Below are 22,010 nucleotides of genomic sequence, written 5' to 3' on the forward strand. Positions count from 1 at the left end.
CTAAATTTCATATACCCAAGGATAATGATAGTAATTTGTCAAGACTAGGGTAAATCGCCAAAATGGTCCTTGAGATTTGCATAACTTATCACTTTGGTCCTTGAGATTCCAAATCGATAAAAGTGGTCTCTGAGATTGTCCACCATTCATCATTTTGGTCATTCCATTAAAAACTCCGTTAAGTGTCCCGGAACTCTTGGCCTGAAGTTTGAGCAATTTTCAAAGCTTCATAACTTAATCGTTTCTTAATCAAATTCAACCCATAATATATCAAAATGAAGATAGGAAAGTGTAGAATAATATTATACCTATTTCGAAGCCCAATGGTTGTTAGAGATTGCCGGAAAATAGCCTCAAAGTTGGCTGGTCCGAGTGAAAACTTGCCGGAAACTGGGTAAACTTTAAACGTTTATAACTTCTTCAATACTCAACGAAATCAAGTGATTCAAAAATGAAAATCATAATTCTCGACGAGACAAAGATAATGATACTTTTTTTGACAGCTAAATCTACGTGGTTTGTCCGGAAAACGGCTCGAAAGCTGTTGTCTTGGTCTTAAGTTAGCCAATTTCGAGCCATTTTCTGGCCAAACCACGACGAGTTAGCCATAAAAAAAAAGGTACCATTATCTTTTTCTTGTCGAGAAGTATGATTTTTATTTTTAAATCATTTGATTTCGTTGAGTATTGAAGAAGTTATGAACGTTTAAAGTTTACCTAGTTTCTGGCGAGTTTTCAAGTTTTCACTCGGACCAGTCAACTTTGAGGCTATTTTCCGGCCATCTCTGGAAACCATTGGACGTTGAAATATATATAATCTTATTCTACACTTTCTTATCTTCATTTTGATATATTATGGGTCGAATTTGGTTAAGAAACGATTGAGTTACGAAGCTTTGAAAATTGCCCAAACTTCCGGCCAAGAGTTCCGGGACACTTAACGGAGTTTTTAACGGAAGGACAAAAATGATGAATGGTGGACAATCTCAGGGACCACTTTTATCAATTTGAAATCTCAGGAACCAAAGTGATGAGTTATGCAAATCTTAAAGACCATTTTGGCGATTTACCCTCAAGACTATGATTGGCTTCCTTTCTTCTTGCTTTTCTTCCTTTGGGTTGGAACTTGGAGTGGGAAGATAGCAACTTTTGAAGGAGGATCTTCTTCGAATCCTCTTTGTGAGGATTCTGGAGATTCTCAAATCATGTCCATTTATCGTACATCGTGTAGTCAGAAATCATTTTAAATATTTTTATTTTAAATTAAATATAAATAGTACCTGATAAAAATTGGTCGCACAATGTACGATGAAGAATGAAGATATACAGAAAGTGAAAAATAATGCAGATATACAGAATGAAGATATAAAGGGAAGTGATTTGTTCCCACTTTCTCACTTTTCTGAACACTCATCTCACTCTAGTCCTTTGTTCAAATCAATAGTTCAAAAAGAAAGAAGATATACAGAAAGTGAAAAATAATGCGTAGAAATCATTTCTCATCCTCGAATCAACCAAGATCATTTGTCTTTTCTGAAAATAATTGCTAATAAGTCTCGTTAGCACCAACAGAAAGTCCAATTATAATGTGAACACGGACCACAATAATAATTAAATACCCATTTTTTATTTCTTATTTTTTTAGGAAAACTAATGAAAAGGGCTTGAAAACTTTGAGTTTTAACGATAAGAACAAAATAAAGGGTAAAATGAATAGTATCAGGATTGACTTTTTAGTGTAAAAATATGGTTTTTCGTTAAAGTGAACAGTACCGGGAGTTTTTCGTTAAAGTTCCTTTTTTTTTTCCCTTCTTTTATTAAACTGAGTTATTAATCTGAATTTTTTTTCTTTTTTTTTTGTAAGTATATCAATATTTTTACACTAGGAGGAATGTGAGTTTGGCTAAACCACACAATGGACAATTTAATTTGGCATCGAACTCGTCATCTACGAGATTTGAATCTAAAACTTCTCACTTCTAAGTAAAGATGAAACAAAGTAGAAACCTATTTGTTTTGGGAATCCTAGGTCGAATACGACTAGGAAAATGTTTTTTTCTTTCCTATATAAGAAAGTCAATTGGAATAAGCGTTAATTAGAATCCAAACCCTACCAACTGCAATCCCAACTTCCAAAACTCCACAGCTTAGAAGTAGCTTGCCCTAAGCCGATCGAAGTTCCAACTCACTCACATTCCCACCATGAAAGCCTTCCAAATTGTTTTCTTCTCCGGCCACCACCGTGACCAAGAGACTCACCGTCACCGTGATCTTGAGACTCAGCACCACCGTGATCGTGAGTGTGACCGTTGGACTCGCAATGATCATTACCTTCGCCATGAGACTCGTGAGACTCACCATCATCGGGACTACCATGACCGCTGTGATCATCGGACTGATCACCGTTGCCGGGACTACTATGATCCCCGTGAGCGAAAGCGTGGGACTCACCATCACCCGGACGGCCGAGTCACGAAAGTCCTGCTCGTACCCACAAGACCAAGAAGCAAACGAAGATACGAATGCCGCATGAAGAGAGAGTCGCTCCGCTTGTATGTCAAAAACCTTGGGCTTACTCCGGCAGAGTTGCAGGAGAAGGTTCGGAAGGTGAGGGAGGCGAGGGACTACAGCTTCTTGTTGTCGGAAGAATGCGACAATAGTGTCGATGGCGTCCAAGAAAATAATAATATTAGGCTTTACAACGCGCTGACAAAAACTCTGAACCAAAATAATCCTCATCATTTTGGTGCTGCTACATCAAAACTTAGCGAAGTCGGACGTGTCGAGAGTGTCGAAAAGAAGCATGGCGGCAGTCCAAGAAGCTTGCTTGAATTTGTTCGTGATGATGCGGACGACGACGACGTGCCAAGTTTGAGGAAGAAAAGCTCGAAACGGAGAATGGAAGGGGGCGAATCTGCTGCGAAGAAACCAAGAATATGCAAGATTGACGGTGGTGATGATGAACAGTGAATACAGATGTATTAATGTTGTTCCAGACTTGATTAAATTAGGGGGATTATTGGAATAAGAGGATTTAGACACGTTTAATTAGGCAGATTCGAGAGGATGAGAGAAATTAAGAGAGGTTTAATGATTAATTGTTACTTGGTGAAGAAACTTGTATTCATGTTCTTGTTAATTCTCTTATATATACATTCCACTACTCCAGTATTTTGTAATTAAATTTCAGATGTAATAACCTCTTTCTTCAAGAATGTATAACTTTGAGATTTTTTTTTGTGTCAAAAATACAAATATGAGTAATATTTGTTGCATGTGGCGTGTAGATAATGTGGAGCTTAATTAACGAACAAATGTGATTAGTAATCTAAGAAAATACATAAAGTACTTGGAACTAATGAAAGACTTGACGCAAAATCGAGTACAATGATGTTCATACAACCGACCTCACTTAGTTGAATAAGGCCTGGTTTGGTACTGAGGTGATTCTAAAAAAAGCTGGTATAAAAAAAAGCTGGGAGCTTTTTCGTATTTGGTAGATATTCAACATCAGTTTTTTTTCACAGTTTTGGGTGAAAAAAAGCCAAAAACAAGAAGCTACAAAACCCAGCTATGAAAAACCGGCTTTTTTTTACATTTGTTTTACATAAAAGTTTACCAAACAATATAATACTGCTTTTTTTTTTCAAAAGCATTTTGACAAAAAAGTTTACCAAACACTCTACAACATTATTTTACAGCCGCTTATTCTCACAGCACAGCAGAAGCAGTTTTTTTTTCAAAGCACAGTAATACCAAACCAGCCCTTAGACATTATTGTTACAATAATCTCATCTCACTTGTAGCAAATTGAAAATATTTTAAATATCAGAATTTAGTATTAGACAATTTTTTTTTTTATCAGATTCAAACTTGGATCCTAGGATTCAGATTTGAATTTGGATTACAGTGAAGAAGATTCAAACTTTGATGCAAAAAGATGGGCGCACTGCCGGCCTAACCCAACCCTACTGTTTGGGACCTGGCTTCTCTGCCCTCCTAGTTCCCATACACTCTCATTCCCTCCTATTTGTGCGGTCACGGTTAAACCACGTCAACATTTTATATCACTATTGCTTTTTGTCTTATTATTTCTATAAAAAAATTAATATAAAATGTTGACGTGACTTAACTGTGACCGCACAAAATAGGAGAGGATGTGAGTGTATGGGAACTGGGAGGGCAGAGTAGACGGGTCTGTCTATAATTTGCTAATTTTGCTTCTTTTGATGCAATCGTACAACCAATTTGCAAGAGAAAAATGCAGAAAAGTTTCTTAAATTAGTAAGCCACACAAGTATTGTTTCCCAAATTGCATTACAAGCAACAAAGCTAGCACATTATTCTTCATAGCATTTTATTGGGTCACTCATGTCAAAAAGCGAAAGCACTCAAAGCGGAAACACGGTGCAACTTGATGATCGCGCGCTCTTCCTCGCACAGCATGAAATTTATACAACTCCTTTTGAAGAAGCTGGGGAACATATCAGGGCTCAAAAACCATGCTCTCAGCCTCCCGCTTCACAGATTCAAACAACACGGAGGATAGATAACGCTCTCCGAAGCTGGGGAAGACCACCTGCAGACATTTTGGAAACAAAAAGTAGTTGGACCTATTAGCGAGTGATCCAGTCTGTAGGGAACGTGCTGTTCCTGTCAATTTGCGTAAACTACGCAGAAACTGAAGTTTGCAACCAATTCAGTGAAACACAGTTCAAGGATAACTATAAAACATACTAGAACAAGCACGGTAGTCCAATGTCTAACTCTTGTTTGAAAATGAATAGTGCCATCCCTTTTGGGCTTATAGTAGGCCAACACATCGTTGAAAATTTAGTGCGGGAAATAGGTTACACTTACAACAATGAGTTTTCCGGCATTTTCTGGCCTCTTTGCAATTTCGATTGCAGCTGCTGCAGCAGCACCAGATGATATCCCAACCTGCAATACAAATTAAACATAGATCATAATAGAAGATGGAACAACGGAAGCAACCAAAGTAAATGAGAACACTGAGATTGTTGTAAAATTCAGGACACTTGTAAACAGCATACTAAAACCAAGAGATGTCCGTGTTCAAACAGTTCCTTTATGGTTGTGGACTTACCAGCAAACCTTCTTTCAATGCAAGAAGCTTAGCAGTTTCTATAGCAACTTCACTTGATACCTGCAAAGCCATAGAAGGATGGGTTTCAGTCTGGTTCTCAAATATAAACTTGCAGCTCGGAAGAAAGGTTTTCGATTTCATAAAACTAATGAAAAAAGTGGCACAGCATATACCTTGGTGCTATCATCATGAGCATAATCATTGAATTCATGCAATGAAATAAAAAATGTATTCGCAATCAGGATTATTTAATTCATTCCAGAATTTTTATGAGCTAACTTATCTCTTCTTTCACAAATTCAATCGCGATGTTTTACCATTTTATGCAACTTCTTACATTAGCCAGAAAGTCACTTGAAAAAGACTAATCATTACAAAATGAATAACCACAATACCGCATGTTTCAGTGAAAGAATAATGTCAAGTAAAAGATTTAAGGCTCACTTGAATAACTTCATCCATCACGTTGACATCTAAAACTCCAGGGATGAAGCCAGCACCAATTCCTTGAATCTTGTGAGGGCCTAAGATATAAGTTAACCCATCATTAAATTAAGCAAAGGACAATATGAGAAGAAAATGCACACTTTTTCAAAGCAAAATGAAGTTTAAGAGTCTGTAGCCCAAATCAAAAGACACAACATTTTATAATTAAACACTTTGTGATTGTGACAAGCAGGCCATCATGATTCATGACTCACCAGGTTTCCCTCCTGATAAAACAGCGCTTTCAACTGGTTCTACACCATAGATCTAGACATACGAAAGGCAAGGGAGCAAGTGGGCGGTTAGATATATGAGAAATATGACATAAGAATTTTATCACTTAAAAATTGAACAATTGCTACCCTCTAGATTATAATGTGCAAAGAAAGGGCCAACCTTTATGTCCGGATTCTGTTCTTTGAGGTACTTCCCAACACCTGTTATCGTACCTCCTGTCCCTATCCCAGACACAAACGCATCAACTTTACCACCAGAGCCTTTCCAGACTTCTGGTCCAGTAGTTTCATAATGCACCTAAAGAGAAAAGAAAAGACTTTTGATCAATCTATTAGGACAGAAAGTCATAAATTAACAAAAAATAGTATGAACTTTCTTCACCTTTGGGTTTGCAGGGTTTTCAAATTGCTGAAGCATATAAGCATTGGGTGTCTTTGCCACTATCTCTTCAGCCTTCTGAACAGCCCCTTTCATGCCTCTGGCTGGATCTGTGAGGACAAGTTCAGCCCCAAATCCTAGAAGAATGGTTCGTCTTTCAAGACTCATTGAAGCAGGCATGGTGATTATTAGTTTGTAACCCTTAGCAGCTGCCATAAATGCCAATCCTATGCCAGTATTGCCACTTGTAGGCTCAACCAGGACACTCTACAACAAGATACAAGAAGAACTTGTCAAATCAAAAGTTTCTCATTTACCTCACCAACTACAGAAACCGAATATGGAACACTACTTGGCTGTGAAAATGTAGAGAAAATCACCGGTCATTACAATAGTTATTACGCACAGAGAACGAGAGAGAGACAGGAAGAACATCACAAGTCAAAACAGTGCGGAATTTCACAAGATTGATTGATATCTAAACCAAGTTGTTGACTGAATAGTGGACTTCATAGGAACCGACTGTATGCAGAAAAGGTCTTAAACTATGAAATCAAATAATGATTAATAAACAGATATTTCTATAAAGGTTTCAAAGGCACCACATGGATTCAGAAAACCCATTTCACTTGTCTAGATAAGTATGAAATGAATGCTAACCTCGCCTGGCGTAATGAGACCTTTCTCCTCGGCATCTTGAATCATACTATATCCGATCCTACAATGAACAATCGAATTTATTAGAAACAAAATCATAAGTTTTCATCCAAGTGCAACTTCAGAACAATCAGACTAAAGAAAGCACATGCTCGTATATTTGTAAGTCGGTGGTTCCTGTTTGGGCAGAGTGTGCAACTGATAGATATTCGGATCAGAACTAGTTAGTACCTATCTTTGACACTAGAGCATGGTTCCATCATCTCCAGCTTCGCAGCAATCTTCGCTACACAGCCATCTACCACACGGTTGAGATACACCAACGGTGTTTTACCAATCAACTGCAAACATCCACAATGAGTAAACAAATCCGAGCAGCTAAATACCAGATAAGGTTCAGACACTCAAAAGATCAAAGGCTACAAAATTGAAATGGGGTACGACTTACTTCGGTGACGTCTTTCGCAATCCCAGACTTCTCCTCCACCATTTTTACCAGATATCTGTTCAAACAAATGAAGAGTTTGAAGACATCAACCATAACAAATACATAGAATTCAAAATCTTATTCAGCTTCAAAGGAACAACAAGAAAAAAATACCAAGTTTTCTTTTTCAATTAATAAATAACAAAGGTGCAATCTTTTATGATTTTTCACTGTAAAGTTAAACACTTTAGATTCTGAGAAAGTGAGTTGATATTTTCTTAACTCTTCAAAGTTTTAGCCTTTTCATTTTCCTCCATTTTCTCAGCAACCAAACAGGTTATGATTAACATCAAACAACCAAAAATCCCAATAACCAATTCCATAATCCATGACCATGATACAACAATCAACTGAAAAACAAAATTGGATATTTCGATTGAAAACTAAATAAAAGCCCAACATAGTAAATCACATGCAAGAACAGTAACAGTAACAGTGCTAAGTACTTCAGGAAATCTTTGACAGAAGGGACATGGAACAGAGAAGCTTACCAGGTTGAAAAGGCTGAGACTTTGAGAAAGGACGAGCAGCAGGAAAATGTAATGTGGGGTTGCGAGAGCAAATGACAAAAGGGAGAGAGAGTTTGCGGAGATTTAAAGAAATTCCAGCTGGCCTTACATCTGTCAGACTTATTAAAATAAAAGAAAACTAAAGAGAAGTTTAAAAAAAAATTAATTTTAATGAAAAATGACAGATATAGTGAATAGTACTATAGAAATGAAAAAATATGATTTTTTGTTAAAAATAAACAGTACCGGAGTGTTTCGTTAAAACTCCCTCAAAATAATTTCTGGATTTCACTGTCATCGCTGGCTTCTTCTTTTCTTGTTGGAATAGAAAAGGTACGTTAAAAAGTTTCAGATTTATTGATCAGAAAAAGAAAGAAAAACATCGTTTTTGCTGGTGCTAAATTGGAAATGCCGTTTTCTTTTTCTATTTTCTCTTATTATTTGGTGAATTTGTAACATAGAGTTCAGTTGGAAATGTTTTTTAAAGATTCGCTTGCGTTTTTATTAAAAATTGGTTTAAAAAATATTTTCACAAAAAAACACTTGCAGTCATTTTAAAAACAATTTTAAAACAGCCCATATTTTCTTTTATAATAAATATGTTTCAAAGGGCCAGATGCTCATTTTTAACAATACCGATGTTGTTCATTTGCATAATCCGACACATATGATATTTTATTAAAAAGTCTCAGTGTTGGGTGAAGTTAGAGTATTTAAACTCTTGTTTTATTTTTTTCAAAGAAACGACTAATGTGAGATTTCAACAATTTCGACCTCTCATGTGCGTGGAATTTCTTATCAATTTGACCTCTCATTATTTTCATGAATATTGTGGATATCCCATTTAATAATTTGGTCATGTGTGCCACGAGTAGCTACAAATGATTCGTTTACAATATAAAATGCAACATTTATATGTCACTTTGTTAATAATTGGTTAAGATAATATTGGGGATATCCCACATGCGACAACGATGAATAAAAGAACAAGTTTACCTGTAAAAGGATGTCACATTTTTAATCATGATCTTTTATTTTATACTTTAATCATGATGTTTAGCCTAACGTTACCCTTCCTCTATTTTTTCCTAATGAATAAGTTTATTTATTTTTTCTTCAAATGTTTAAACAAATATTAGAGCGTCCAGTTTAATTATTAAACTTGTCAAAGGAAGCAACAACTTTAGAAAAAAAAAACACTCAGACAAAAATTGATTATTAAACCCGTCAAAGAAAGCAATAAATAAGAATAAAAAAACATTAACAGACAAAAATAGATTTGGAAAAATTGAATATCAATTTTGTCGTTTATCCTTTTAGAGATAAGGCAAGTTGTATGAGTATCCGCTGGTGGGTTGGGGTGGGTTATGGGTGGCTTTGTCAAGTTGGGAGGTGGAGTAAAATGAGATAATTTTTAAGATGTTTGGCAGACGGCGCGATATATTAAGTACTGGTTTGGTAATGATGTGTTTTTATAAAAAGTGCATATTAAAAAATGTTGAGCTTAAAAAGGTGTTTGATAAATACTTAAAAGCAACTTATTTTCACAGTTTTTGATAAAAAAAAAATGAAAAACGTGAAGCAGCAAAAAATGAGTTTATTCTCACAACACAATAGAAGCAGTTTTTTTTTTCAAAGCACAGCAATACCAAACCAGCCATAAGTATAACAATAAAATTAGTTAGAAATTTGAAAAGAAAAGAAAATTTTAACCAATTGTTTAATGACGCTTGATGTATCCATTTGTGTTATCTGCACATTGAAACTTTTCACATAAAAAGAGGGTGACGGTGGGTGGATGGACTTCTTATGTGGCGGCATACTATAAGACCGCAAGAATGCATGTGGTAGGACTACTCGTAGCAAGGATCCCTTAACTTTAACCAAATTGAAGCAATGATCATTCAACTTTAACATAATTAGAGTAATGATCGCTTAATTTTAACCTAATTAGAGTAATAATCTTTCAACTTTAACTCAATTGTATCAATAATCCTTCCAACATGACTCCTCTTGACGGAATTTTGACGGATTTGACAAAAAAGACTATAACTACACTTAGTTAAGGGACCATGATCATAAATTTTTAGTTGAGGGACCCTTCTCTAATTGGATTAAAATTGAGGGATCATTTCTACAATTTTCTCTTATAAAAATTTATGACACGTGGGCAACAGCAGGACCTGTTGGGCCAGTTGGTACTGCCAACGACGAATAAAATACTTGGGCTTCATGTCTGCTTTTTCTGGTCCAGCCCAAAAGGAACTAGGCTCCCAAATGATGTTAGATTAAGGGCCGGAATTTAAAATCTCTTTGGGTTAGCCCAATATTTTAAAAAGATTAAAAACCCACCGTCTGTGGGAATGCAACCCACGACCATGTAGTTAAAAGCCACGCGCTCTACCAGCTGAGCTAAGACGGCTACACGACTTTTGTCCTTTTCTTAGGGATTCTAAGGATCTCATAATCGTATTCGTTCGTTATACATCGTGTGATCAGTTTTTGTTAGGTACTATTTATATTTGAATTTTAAATGTTTTCTGACTACACGATGTACGATGAATACACACAATTACGGGATTCCTAGGATTCCTAGGAAAAATATCCGGTGAGGATCCTTTTACTTTCTTAAGGACCAAGACCTTCAAGCACAGTAAAAGCAGATTCAAAAGGGGTTGGAGGAAAGGGAGGATTGAACCAAAAGATAGGGGAAAAAGAAGCTGTAGGAGAAGAAAAGAAAAAGGAAAAAAAAGAAAAGAAAAAGGAAAAAAAGAAAAAGAAGGAGAAGAGGACTGCCATCAACCCTAACCATAACTAGGGCCGGCGGTCAGGAGGAGAAAAACAAGAAAAGAGGGCACTCACACAGCGGTGGGAAGACTCTCACAAAGAGAGAAACACTCTCACCGAATGGAGAGAAAATTTTCCTGTTTACAAATACATTTTCATATCACAAATTAATCATCTTCATTGTTTGGTTCTCAATAGAAATATAAGTTCTAGTTAATACTTTTTCTAAAAAATTCAATTATACTGTCAAAATAACAACTTAAGTAACTAATATGAAATTGTTTCGTTGAGTGCATGATGAGAATTGAACTCTATATGTAATTTGTGAAAAATTTATGAACGCACTTAATTTACAAAATAAGAGATGACATATTTGCCTATAGTCTGATGTGGAATGATTGACAATCAAACATTTTATGAAACAAGAGCGATCCATGAATGAGTACAATAATAACATTATCCAAATTTTCTTTTTTAGATGTTTGCTCAAGATTAATATAACAAGAAGCGATTTATATACACCTTTATTTATTTACGTCTCTTAATTCTCTTTCGGTTCATTAAATTTGAAAATTTGAAAAAATAGAAGTGCAAGTGAAGAAACTAGGAAATTTATGAGTGTACTTGTTTACTAATCCATGCTTATGTAATAGACTATTGACACCCGTACCTCTAAAACTCAACCTTCTCCTCACTTTACTTCCCGAAATTAAAAAAAAATATATAAATAAATAAGCCTACATAAAATGAGCAAACAACCAAGTTGATACTTCTCGAATCAGGATTCTCTCATGAGCAGATGGAGAGGATCCTCCTGACCAAGCCTATCGGACCGTTCATTTTTTATCCAACGGCTATAATTATTATAACTTTTAGAGGGACCCTCTGTTTGTAGCCGTTGGATAAAAAATGAACAGCCCGATGGCCCTGGTCAGGAGGATCCTCTCCATCTGCTCAGGAGAGGATCCTGGTCCATACCTCTCAATCTCTAATAGATTAATAATAAATAAATACATGTGTTATAATACTGTAGATATCAAAATTTTAGATTTTCATGTTTATAAATACATATTAGAATATAACACTATATGATAGTGGTCGAGTCACGCTGAAAAATCTTTCGAAAAAATTAACGTGCAAAAGGACCAAAGTACAAGCACCGCAATTCAGCAAAAAGAAACGAGTACAACGCTCCTCCTACGTCCAAACACCCCCCAATTCGTCACCTCTTTGCCTCTTCGTTATTCACGGTGAGGGCATTTTCGTCCCAGTATTATTTCCCCTAGTGGCCGCTAGAAAGCTCCGTACAAACAGATCTCCAAAAACCTTCTCTCGCTTTCTCTCTCTCCGGATAAATTAGTCCCGTCCCATCTCCGGCTCCGCTCAAACGACACCGTATTCATGGGCGTTCCTGCGTTTTACCGCTGGCTAGCGGATCGGTACCCACAGTCCATCGCCGACGTCGTGGAGGAGCATGCCAGAGAGGACTCCAATGGCGTCCCTGTGCCAGTCGACGTCTCCGGACCGAACCCTAATGGGTCCGAGTTCGACAACTTGTACCTTGACATGAACGGCATTATACATCCCTGTTTTCATCCCGATGGGAAGGTTCGCTCTCTCTTTTTCCTCTGCAATTTCCAATTTCCGTTCGTTTTGTTGTAAAATGTTGATTTTGGTGCTCTCAGAGGTAGAATTTAGCTTAATTTGTGTCTAATGGCAATTTTTTGTTGTACAAAACTATGGGTTTTGGAGGTGTTTGTTTGGGTTGCTTCAACAATTTCGTACTTTTTGTTGCAGTCGGTGAGAATTGAGTTCCAGATTGATTGTTTGCATGTTATTTCTGTCGTGTTTGCGTTTGATGATCGAAGTGATTGATTTTGGTAGTCTTTAGAGGAAAAATTTAGTCTTCAGTTATACACATATACATATACATATGTGGCTTGACAATACTTAAATTTAGTGCCTTTTTCTTGTGGGAAGTACGTGACTCCGTTGTTTATCTTGCATATGTTGACTTAAATATTGACTTGGACTGTCAGATTGGGTAAAAGTTATCTTGTTGTTTATGTGGGTGTTTGAAATGTGGGCATTTACCAGGTTATTATGTGCTTTGAGTGACCTCTCGATGAGGAAATGCCTTTGCTTAAAGTTGTATTGTGATGACATGTTAATTTTGTGTGTGTGTGCGTGTGTGCAGCCTGCCCCCGCTACCTATGATGATGTATTCAAATCAATATTTGATTACATTGATCATCTATTCACATTGGTTCGCCCAAGAAAGCTTCTTTTTTTGGCAATTGGTAAGATTTAACTTAAGACATGTTAAGTAGTTTATCTATAATGTTTTTTCTTGCGCTAAATTTAGTACTTCATATATTTCTAATCTTGTAGATGGGGTTGCTCCAAGAGCCAAAATGAATCAGCAACGTTCTCGACGTTACAGAGCTTCAAAAGATGCGGCTGAAGCGGTAACATCTTACTCACTGTGCATAATTAGTTCCTATCCAGGGAGGCAGTGAACTTATTGTTGTTTTTCTTAAATCCTTATGTTAGGAAGCTGAAGAGGAAAGACTTAAGAAAGAATTTGAGATGGAGGGGACATCTTTGCCTTCTAAAGAGAAACCTGAAACTTTAGACTCAAATGTCATAACCCCGGGCACTCAATTTATGGCAGTGCTCTCGGTGGCACTTCAATATTACATACAAAGTAGGTTGAACCACAACCCTGGTTGGCGGTCTACGAAGGTTGGTTTGACATCATTGCCTGTATTGATTTGCAATTGCCTCCCTCAGTCCCTTCAAGATCAGATGGTTCTCTGTCTATGGAGTAATCCATTCTCTATATTTTTACCATGTACTTCTGGTTTTCAGGGTACTTTGTCTCTCTAAATTTATTTATGGGGCTGCATTGGGTGGTTATTTGAAGGTTATACTTTCTGATGCAAATGTTCCTGGCGAGGGAGAGCACAAAATAATGTCATACATCCGATTGCAACGCAGCCTCCCTGGTTTTGATCCTAACACTCGACATTGTCTTTATGGTTTGGTGAGTGTTTATTATTTAGGCCTTTTTTTGCGAGTCTTTTATTTGCTGTTATCATTATCAGGCTTTTGTAAATAATTTTTTTTTGCCGTGTGTGTATGCATGTTTTATGTCCTTTGAATGGGAAGCCATTTTGTATTCCTTTGCTGCATTGTTTAGTTCTAAAATGGGAATTTGGATCATCATAATCAGGATGCAGATCTAATTATGCTGGCTTTAGCTACACATGAGGTTCACTTCTCAATATTAAGAGAGGTAGTTGCTCTTTCTTCAGAACATTTTCTAAGTTGTTTATTACAAGTGGTTGATCTTATAGATTGTTTACCAAAATTGTACAGGTGATTACTTTTCCAGGTCAACAAGAAAAATGTTTTCTTTGTGGACAAGTGGGTCATCTGGCAGCTGAGTGTCGTGGTATATCTGATGATAATGGAAACGTGGTTGATGATACACCAATTCACCAGAAGAAATATCAGGTTGAAGAAATGGATCCTGCTTCTCGTTGCTACCCTTTTTGAATTCCTCTTGATATCATTCTCATATTATTCCTAAATTATATTTTGTTTGTGCAGTTCCTCAACATATGGGTATTGCGTGAATATTTGCAATATGAGCTGGATATTCCCAACCCTCCTTTTCAGCTCAATTTTGAAAGGATAGTGGATGATTTTGTTTTTATGTGCTTTTTTGTTGGCAATGACTTTCTTCCACATATGCCAACATTGGAGATCAGAGAGGTACGTTATTATAGCTAGCAGTCTGTTGCTTTGATTTTCAGAAGTCTGCCAATTTTAGGGGTTTAGGTACTAAGTTTATTACATTCTCGTCAAATTAAAGTGTCTAAGATTTGTTAACTTTTACCGTATCAAACACATGATTGTTCACTGCTCCTTCTATTGGTTGTTCACTTTTCTTTTTTACTTGATGAAAGGATAAAGTTTTGGCCCTTTCACATGCAAGCCCTTGATAACATTGCACTTTAGATAAAAGCACTTCAAACGCAATGCTTTAGAAAAAGACCTCTGACTTTGTAATGGAAGAAGGCCACCAAAGGAATTTCACAGCTAATAATCAATTAAAGCATGACACCAAAGGAATTTCACAGCTAATAATCATTAAAGCATGAAATATGTATGGATTAGGTTTTTTTTCCCTCAAGTTGATCTTTTGAGGTTTTTTGTATAACTTGTAGTTGTTGGGGTATTTTCTAATTTACTATTAACTTTTTACTGCCTCAGGGTGCTATTAATTTATTGATGCATATTTATAGAACGGAGTTCACTGCTATGGGAGGTTATCTTACTGATGCGGGTGAGGTAAATTGCTCTTCTTTACATGTCTGTTACTCTTGTATCTCATTGCATTTGCCATAAATGCGTTCTGATGTGTCAATTGCAGTTTCTTATGTATGATGTTTGTAATGGGTGCTACATCAAGTTTCTCTTGTTTTTTATATTTGAAAAAGTATCAACTGTTTGGATGTTAACATTTTTTAAGTGAGTGAAAGATCTTAAATGCACCCATGAATGAGGGTTAATGAATGCCATTTCTATCATTGCTACTATAACAATATTGGGAAGACCTACTTTTGTAATGTAGGAGACTGGTGCACTTAAATCTTATTATCGATCTAATACATTAGCTCACCGTAGTAGACTGTAACTTTAATTATTGGAGAGCCGGTCCTATAGATCTGTGGATGACTGCAGTATTGCGTGTAAATGGGATACAATGCCTGATATTGAAACACAATCAAGATAGCAATGAAAGGAAAGAGTGGAACAGGGTTATTCATATTTGTCAGATGTGTTCATTATGTGTAAAATATTTTAATCTCTCTCTCTCACCCCCTTGCACTTAAAAATGTGGATGCTTGCTCTGTTATTGCTTTTGTTTGTTTTGAATATGTTTCTATGAAGAACTTGTGCATAACATTTTAATATATTATCTTTTGGCAAAAATCTTTTTGATCTATATTTAACCCTAGTTGATTTTAGTGAATATTGGTACCATGCATGTGCTTATCCATTTGAGTTTCTCTCACAGGTATTGCTAGACAGAGTAGAGCATTTTATTCAGTCTGTTGCTGTTTTTGAAAGCCAAATCTTTCAAAAGCGGGTTCGAATTCAGCAGGTCTTCCTCTTCTTTCTGATTTAATGTGTACTATCAGTTCATTTGTTTGTCAATTTACTGGAGCATCATGAAACCAAGGGATGATGACAAATTTAAGCATGATAAAGAATTTACTCCTTTCACTGCAAAATTGTTGTTCGTCCATTAGTTTCTTAGTCTTATTTTTGTGGGAAGTTTTTTGTCAATACTGATACCTAGTGGACTCTTTTAAGTTTCTTTTGGTGATTACTTGATTACAACGGAATTCATCTGGTCTTAAATATTTTCCCATTAGAATGAGTGAGATGTTTGGTTAAACAAAAATGAAAACTTCCTATGAGATGTAAATGATGGTAGTTAAATAAGCCTTTCTAGCAAAAGGCAAGAAATTTATAGGTATAAGCTTTTGTAGGGGCATTTGTGCACTTGATATTTCTTTGATGAAAGGAAATTTGAACACGATGATAAATCATAATTATGTAGTGACTTATGTGTTATGTCCTGGCCTTATGTGGATCCATTTGACAGAAAAGTTAATCCACTCACATTTAGCACTATGAATTTCGCTACATGATATGTGAACCAAAGGCTTAGAGCCTTTCTTTTATAACCATATTTGAGCCATGGAAGTGAACTTTTGTTCTGGGGGTTAATTGTGGGATTATAGGTCACTTAATCATGCTATGGGTATCCAAAACTATTTATTGGTCAGAAATTTGCTCCTTTAGTCAATCATACATGTCTTTCTTCATGCTGATGATGATTATATTGCAGGCTATTGAGAATAATGAAGAGAGACATAGAGCTAGAAGAGAAACTTCAGCAGAGCTACCGGCTCCGGTGATGGATAAGGTCTGCAATATAATTGCAACTGTTTGTTCAAATTTTAAAATAATACAGTGATAAAATAACTTAGCTTTTTGTGCCATCTATTGTATATTTGTTCACTCATTTCACTGGAAAGTCATGAAGAGACTGAAAGCTTCTTTGAAGGGCAGGCCAAGTAATTAAGGAATGTATGGTGTTTGTGCGTCTGATTTTATTTTGTTTCTCAGGTTAAATTGGGAGAGCCTGGATATACAGAAAGGTATTATGCTGAGAAATTTCAAGTATCAACACCAGAAGAGATTGATAAAGTTAAAAAGGACTTGGTAAGCTCTCTCAGGCGAAACATTTTAGTTATATTATTTGGCTGTGGATATGGTTTTGTTTTTGGATATTACACTACTTATTTTTGCTTTTCATGTGAACGGATATCTTTATTGAATCATCTGCCATATATATTTTGGATTGAACCTTGGAGGTTTAAGCTGTGCGTGGGGTCTGTAGCTCTACCCATCTATAGTTGGCTTTTTTTTTCTTAGGAGAAAAAAAAATAGTGATCGAGGAAAAAGGTTAAATCACTGTGATCAGGTCTGTACTTAGGTATGAACAGTCGGTAATTTAGGAGATCAGAAGATTTCATATGTTTTGAGTTTAGGAGATTCTTGTTGGGTTCAGTTGCTGCCTTCATGCCATTCTAATGAACTTAATCTAATTTAAAAGCTTTTCGTCTTTTTGCTGTTGTTTCTTCCTGGTTTGATAGGACAAGTACTAAGTTACTCTATGCTAAAATATTTTTGTTTCTTTGCAGGTTTTAAAATATGTAGAAGGCTTATGTTGGGTTTGCCGATATTATTACCAAGGAGTCTGCTCATGGATATGGTTAGTTTGACTTTAACCTTTTGCTTCTTTTACCTGCTTTGCCTCATCTTATTGCTGATCTGGAGGTCTGACTTCTCTATCTGGAAGTTGGATGGGTGACATGTTGAGCCACCGTGTTGACTGGATTGATATCCAGTTCAGTTTCAATAACTTTGCTTGTATCTGTAATCGTTTTTTTTTTCAGGTATTATCCATACCATTATGCTCCTTTTGCTTCTGATCTAAAAGATTTAAATGAACTGGAAATAACATTTTTCTTGGGAGAGCCATTTAAGCCCTTCGATCAGCTAATGGGAACCCTACCAGCTGCAAGGTCTCTCTCATTTGTGGCTTTGAATTTATTCAAATAAGTTATTTATATATAGAAGATTTCATCTTCTAGATATGATAATGCTCAGTATTTCTATTTTACAGCTCTAGTGCTCTTCCGGAAAAATACAGAAACTTAATGACTGATCCAAGATCACCTATCCATAATTTCTATCCTGCTGGTAATAATTGTCTAGTTGTATGGATCTTTTTATACTGTGAAGTTGTATCCTATCTGATAAATATTTTCCTTTTGAAATATCTCACTCCAGATTTTGAAATTGACATGAATGGCAAGCGCTTTGCATGGCAGGTATGATCTTCTGTAGTGTTGTTGTTTTTCTTTATTTTTTAAATTTGTGTTTGTTTTTCCTTTTGGAGGGGTAAACTAATGGTAGATTGATCACTTTATGTGTCTGTGTGTGTGTGTGTGTTTGGAAGTCAGGGTGTTGCCAAATTGCCGTTCATTAACGAGAGGAAATTGGTTACTGAGACAAGGAAGCTTGAAAGCACTTTAACGGTATGGAAGAATATTCATTTTCTTCCTAATAATTTTTGCATCAATTATACTTCATGTTCATATGTTTACTTGTCAAATTTATACCCCTTAAAATGGATTTTGTATACCAATACTTATGTAAAGCATTGGTTTTTACAAGTTCTAGGTTAGCTTGCAAGAGTTATATTTCAGTTTTTACAATCAGGGTTTTTAGGGAAACATATGGCACCATGTTCTGATAGACTGAATTTTGGGGTTGTGAGAATGACATGAGATATTAATCCATCCTATCATGCCTATCTATTCTAGGTCTGAACAAATAGTATTGAAATTATTGGCTATGTGTATGTATTGATAATTTGAGATTGAAATGCCTGAAAAGTTGATGGTCTTTGGAATCATGGATTACATTTGGGTCAGAGTAGGAGTTAAAGATCTTGTATGGTGGGCTGCAATGAGCCTACGACTTATCTAGGATTCTCTATCTTACCGTAGGGCTATTTTGGACATCTTTTAACTGCAATAACCACGATAAGTTGGCCCTCATTTTACTACTACATTTTGAGGGTTCATACTCTTTGTCATATGCAGGAAGAAGAGCAGGCTCGGAATAGCGTGATGCTTGATTTGCTTTATGTTTATCCTTCTCATCCTTTGGCAGCACAAATCAGTATGTACTACCAACAGTTTTATCAGACACCCCTACATGAAAGATTTTTATGGCGGATAGACCCAATTGCTAGGTAGGTTATTTTAGTAGTAATTTATGGGGACTCATGGTCTAATTGTCACTGTGGAATTTGCTTGACTTGTGACCCTCTTGTTTCTTTTTCTTTTTTTTTCAGTGGTGGAATGAATGGATTCCTTGGGTTATCTGAGAGAAATGGCTTAAGATATGTAATCCCTTCCCCTATTCGTGGTTATCCTGACCTTGATTGTAACCAAGTCTTGTAAGTAGAGCCTCTACTATTGTTGTTTAAGTATTTAAAGAGAATACAGTGTTTTCATGGTGGGACTTTTCGTATGCAGAAATATTACATATCTTAATCCGGCAGATCATAAACACATCCCAGAACCTCCCAAGGGTGTGATCCTGCCCAGAAAGGTATCTGGATTCTTTAAAGTTCTTGTCCAAGTCTTACAGAAATTTTTTCGTTGTAGTCCATGTCATTACGTTTTACATGGCATGTCAAATACCTATTGCTCATACCCCCCTGTGAAGACATTCGTTCTTCCCATTAAAGCTGGGATATGTGATATATCAGGTTCCTGTGGTTGGTGTTTCTTTGGTTCATGGTTTGCATACATGAAAATATTACATCCTTGTGGCTTTTTTCAATGTGAATTTTCTAATGAAAAATATTATGTTATTTCTATTTTCTTATGGTTAAAAAAATGTGAGTAGCTGCATATAAGTTGAGCTTTTCATTATCACTTCATGTGTTGATTTATCGTCACATTGCTCTGTGTTTGGAGATGCTAAGACAGTTGGGAATATGCTTCAATTTCTTGTCCTCTTTTTCTGTTATCTTTTCTATTACACTTGTTTATCAGGGGGATCTAATTTGGATTGTCCTTTTAAATGTCTTTAGGTTGTAAGACCTACGGACATCAAACCATTCCCTACGTTATGGCACGACGAAGGTCCTCGACGCCAAGGCAGAGAGAGGTGAGTTGAATTCCATATGTCCGGATTTTACATGTTTTTTGCTTAGTAACAAGATCTATATCTGAGGATATTTATCTTATAACTGCAACTCGGGGCTCTGGATTGTGGTTTCTGAACCTGATGCGTTTGTTTTATAGGCCACAAATACCTGGAGCAATTGCTGGACCCATGTTGGGAGAAGCAGCTCACCGCCTGGTCAAGAACACCCTTAATATTAAACCTAATGGTTCATCCCCTGGATTATGGGATCAACCGCCATTACGAAATTCCGGAAATTATGCAGGAAATTATCCAGTCAACAGACCAAGGCCAGCTGGGCCCTCTGGGTATGAAAGGGTCTTCCGCGAAGAAGCAACGTATGGAAATTCCTTCAATCCTCAGGTCATGATGGCTAGGCCTAGAATTCCTGCATCAAATGGTATGCAAGGTGACAGACAGAATTTTAGGGCGCAAGAAAGAGTACAACATCAAGAACAGAATTTTAGGACACAAGATAGAGTACAAGATCAAGAACAGTACAACCTGAGATCCGTGATGTCTAGTTTAACAGTACAAGACAGTGGGAGAACCAGGTCACCTGCAGCGGCGCCACCTGGGATGCCAAATTCAGGATACCAAGCAAACCGTAAGCACCAGTTTGTGCAGAACATGGGTGCTCTTCCTTCGCCACCTACCAAGTGGATTAGCAAAGAACCAACTGGAAATGGTGGATTACATGTAAGGAAACAGGAAACTGGATATGGTGGAGCATGTGAGCAACAGCAGGTCAAGAAGGTCTATCAAGTTAAGACGCGGGCTCCCCAGGATGTCAAACCGTAGAGACCAGACCGGGAATGATTCCTCAGGATTTGTGTGATGTTGTCTTGTTCTTTGTAAGAGGTGCCGCCACACAAATTACTCCAGTTACTAGAGGCTGCTGATCCTGTGGTTCCAATGTGAAAGTGATTCAGCCTCCCTAATTTGTGCAGTCAGTATCGAAAACCACATGATTGTTTGTTACGTTAAACACAGGACGACTCTTCTCCAGAAGCTCTCACAGGTACTAACCGGCTACGGCGGGCATATACGACTAACTATTTCTTAGGTAGTTTGTAAAATATGCAGTACATAGTTGCAGTTTGTTGTCTTAGTTTCATAGGAAGAATTCGGCAAGGCGCTTACCCAAATCAGAAGTAGGGGGTTGACGTATTATTAGCAAGTCGGGAAATATTATGTCAGTCCGAAAGGAATTCAATGTCCGTTGCTCCAAGAACATTTTCGGTTTGTTAGTTTGTTTTTGTACCTGGATATTTGTTTTGAAGTATGATATTATTTGTGGAATTCATAGGGTTCTGCTGAGGGAACCATTTTTTTAAGGGAATTTTAACGAAAAGCTTTCGGTATTATTCACTGTAACGAAAAATCATATTTTTACATTAAAAAATTAATTCTCGTACTATTTATTTTACCTAAAATTCAAAGTTTTCAAATCCTTTTCATTAGTTTTTTTTTTTTTTTTAAACTTTTGCAAGGCGAGATTAAACGCAGGAACGGCGAGATTAACTTGTGTTTTGGATCAACGGAATGTTTGTATTTGTTCATGAGTTTTACCGTCTTAGATGAAACTCGAACCTCAAACCTCGTCCATGGCAAATCTTGACTGATCTAAATATGTGAAATGGAATTATTTGGACTCCTGACTTTCTCTGTGTTTACTAACACACGTAAGTTGTAGCAAAAACACGGTCTGTGTTTCATTTTAAAGGAACTTTAACGAAAATCTTTCAGTATTATTCATTTTAACGAAAAATCATATTTTTACATTAAAAAATCAATTATGATACTATTCATTTTACCCTTTATTTTGTCCTTATCGTTAAACTCAAAGTTTTCAAACTATTTTCATTAGTTTCCTTCATTTTAATATCCGTAATCCATAGAAGTCACCAACTTCTAGTTAAACACATACCCATCATTTCTTTCTTTTCCCGATTTATGACTTCCCTCGTTCCAAGTAAACATTCCGAGAAAAGAAGCGAACCACAATC

The 22,010-nt window shown here is 36.4% G+C and overlaps 2 protein-coding genes and 1 non-coding gene across 3 annotated transcripts; 1 reads left to right on the forward strand and 2 right to left on the reverse strand.

Annotated features, from left to right (window-relative positions):
• Positions 1–4,261: 4,261 nt before the first annotated feature.
• On the reverse strand, positions 4,262–7,966 carry LOC103434146 (cysteine synthase). Its single transcript, XM_008372454.4, has 11 exons — positions 7,843–7,966; positions 7,313–7,367; positions 7,096–7,205; positions 6,868–6,925; positions 6,211–6,474; positions 5,989–6,126; positions 5,808–5,859; positions 5,551–5,630; positions 5,107–5,166; positions 4,860–4,940; positions 4,262–4,578 (listed from the first exon to the last, which is right to left on the reverse strand). Exons 2-11 carry the CDS (start codon positions 7,352–7,354, stop codon positions 4,486–4,488), a joined length of 978 nt encoding a protein of 325 aa, XP_008370676.1. The 5' UTR covers positions 7,355–7,367; positions 7,843–7,966; the 3' UTR covers positions 4,262–4,485.
• Positions 7,967–10,209: 2,243 nt separating this feature from the next.
• Positions 10,210–10,282, reverse strand: TRNAK-UUU (transfer RNA lysine (anticodon UUU)). Its single transcript has one exon. It is a non-coding gene; the product is annotated as a tRNA-Lys (tRNA).
• Positions 10,283–11,755: 1,473 nt separating this feature from the next.
• Positions 11,756–21,303, forward strand: LOC103434145 (5'-3' exoribonuclease 4-like). Its single transcript, XM_008372453.4, has 22 exons — positions 11,756–12,255; positions 12,845–12,947; positions 13,039–13,115; positions 13,201–13,392; positions 13,574–13,693; positions 13,883–13,945; positions 14,029–14,166; positions 14,263–14,427; positions 14,929–15,006; positions 15,737–15,823; positions 16,577–16,654; positions 16,858–16,953; positions 17,436–17,506; positions 17,691–17,819; positions 17,921–17,997; positions 18,088–18,128; positions 18,261–18,335; positions 18,906–19,057; positions 19,160–19,264; positions 19,344–19,419; positions 19,907–19,983; positions 20,121–21,303. Exons 1-22 carry the CDS (start codon positions 12,049–12,051, stop codon positions 20,800–20,802), a joined length of 2,889 nt encoding a protein of 962 aa, XP_008370675.3. The 5' UTR covers positions 11,756–12,048; the 3' UTR covers positions 20,803–21,303.
• The last annotated feature ends 707 nt before the right edge of the window (positions 21,304–22,010 follow it).

The sequence above is a fragment of the Malus domestica genome, chromosome 04 (genome assembly GCF_042453785.1).
Source record: "Malus domestica chromosome 04, GDT2T_hap1".
NCBI lineage: Eukaryota > Viridiplantae > Streptophyta > Magnoliopsida > Rosales > Rosaceae > Malus > Malus domestica.

Coding starts and splice junctions, on each gene's coding strand:
- LOC103434146 (XM_008372454.4), bottom strand. CDS start 7,354: ATGGTGGAGGAGAAGTCTGGGATTGCGAAAGACGTCACCGAA. Junction 6,475..6,867: donor GTCTCATTACGCCAGGCGAG/GTTAGCATTCAT, acceptor ATCTTGTTGTAG/AGTGTCCTGGTTGAGCCTAC. Junction 5,631..5,807: donor TTTATCAGGAGGGAAACCTG/GTGAGTCATGAA, acceptor CTTATATCTTAG/GCCCTCACAAGATTCAAGGA.
- LOC103434145 (XM_008372453.4), top strand. CDS start 12,049: ATGGGCGTTCCTGCGTTTTACCGCTGGCTAGCGGATCGGTACCCACAG. Junction 13,694..13,882: donor GACATTGTCTTTATGGTTTG/GTGAGTGTTTAT, acceptor CATCATAATCAG/GATGCAGATCTAATTATGCT. Junction 18,336..18,905: donor AGCTTGAAAGCACTTTAACG/GTATGGAAGAAT, acceptor TGTCATATGCAG/GAAGAAGAGCAGGCTCGGAA.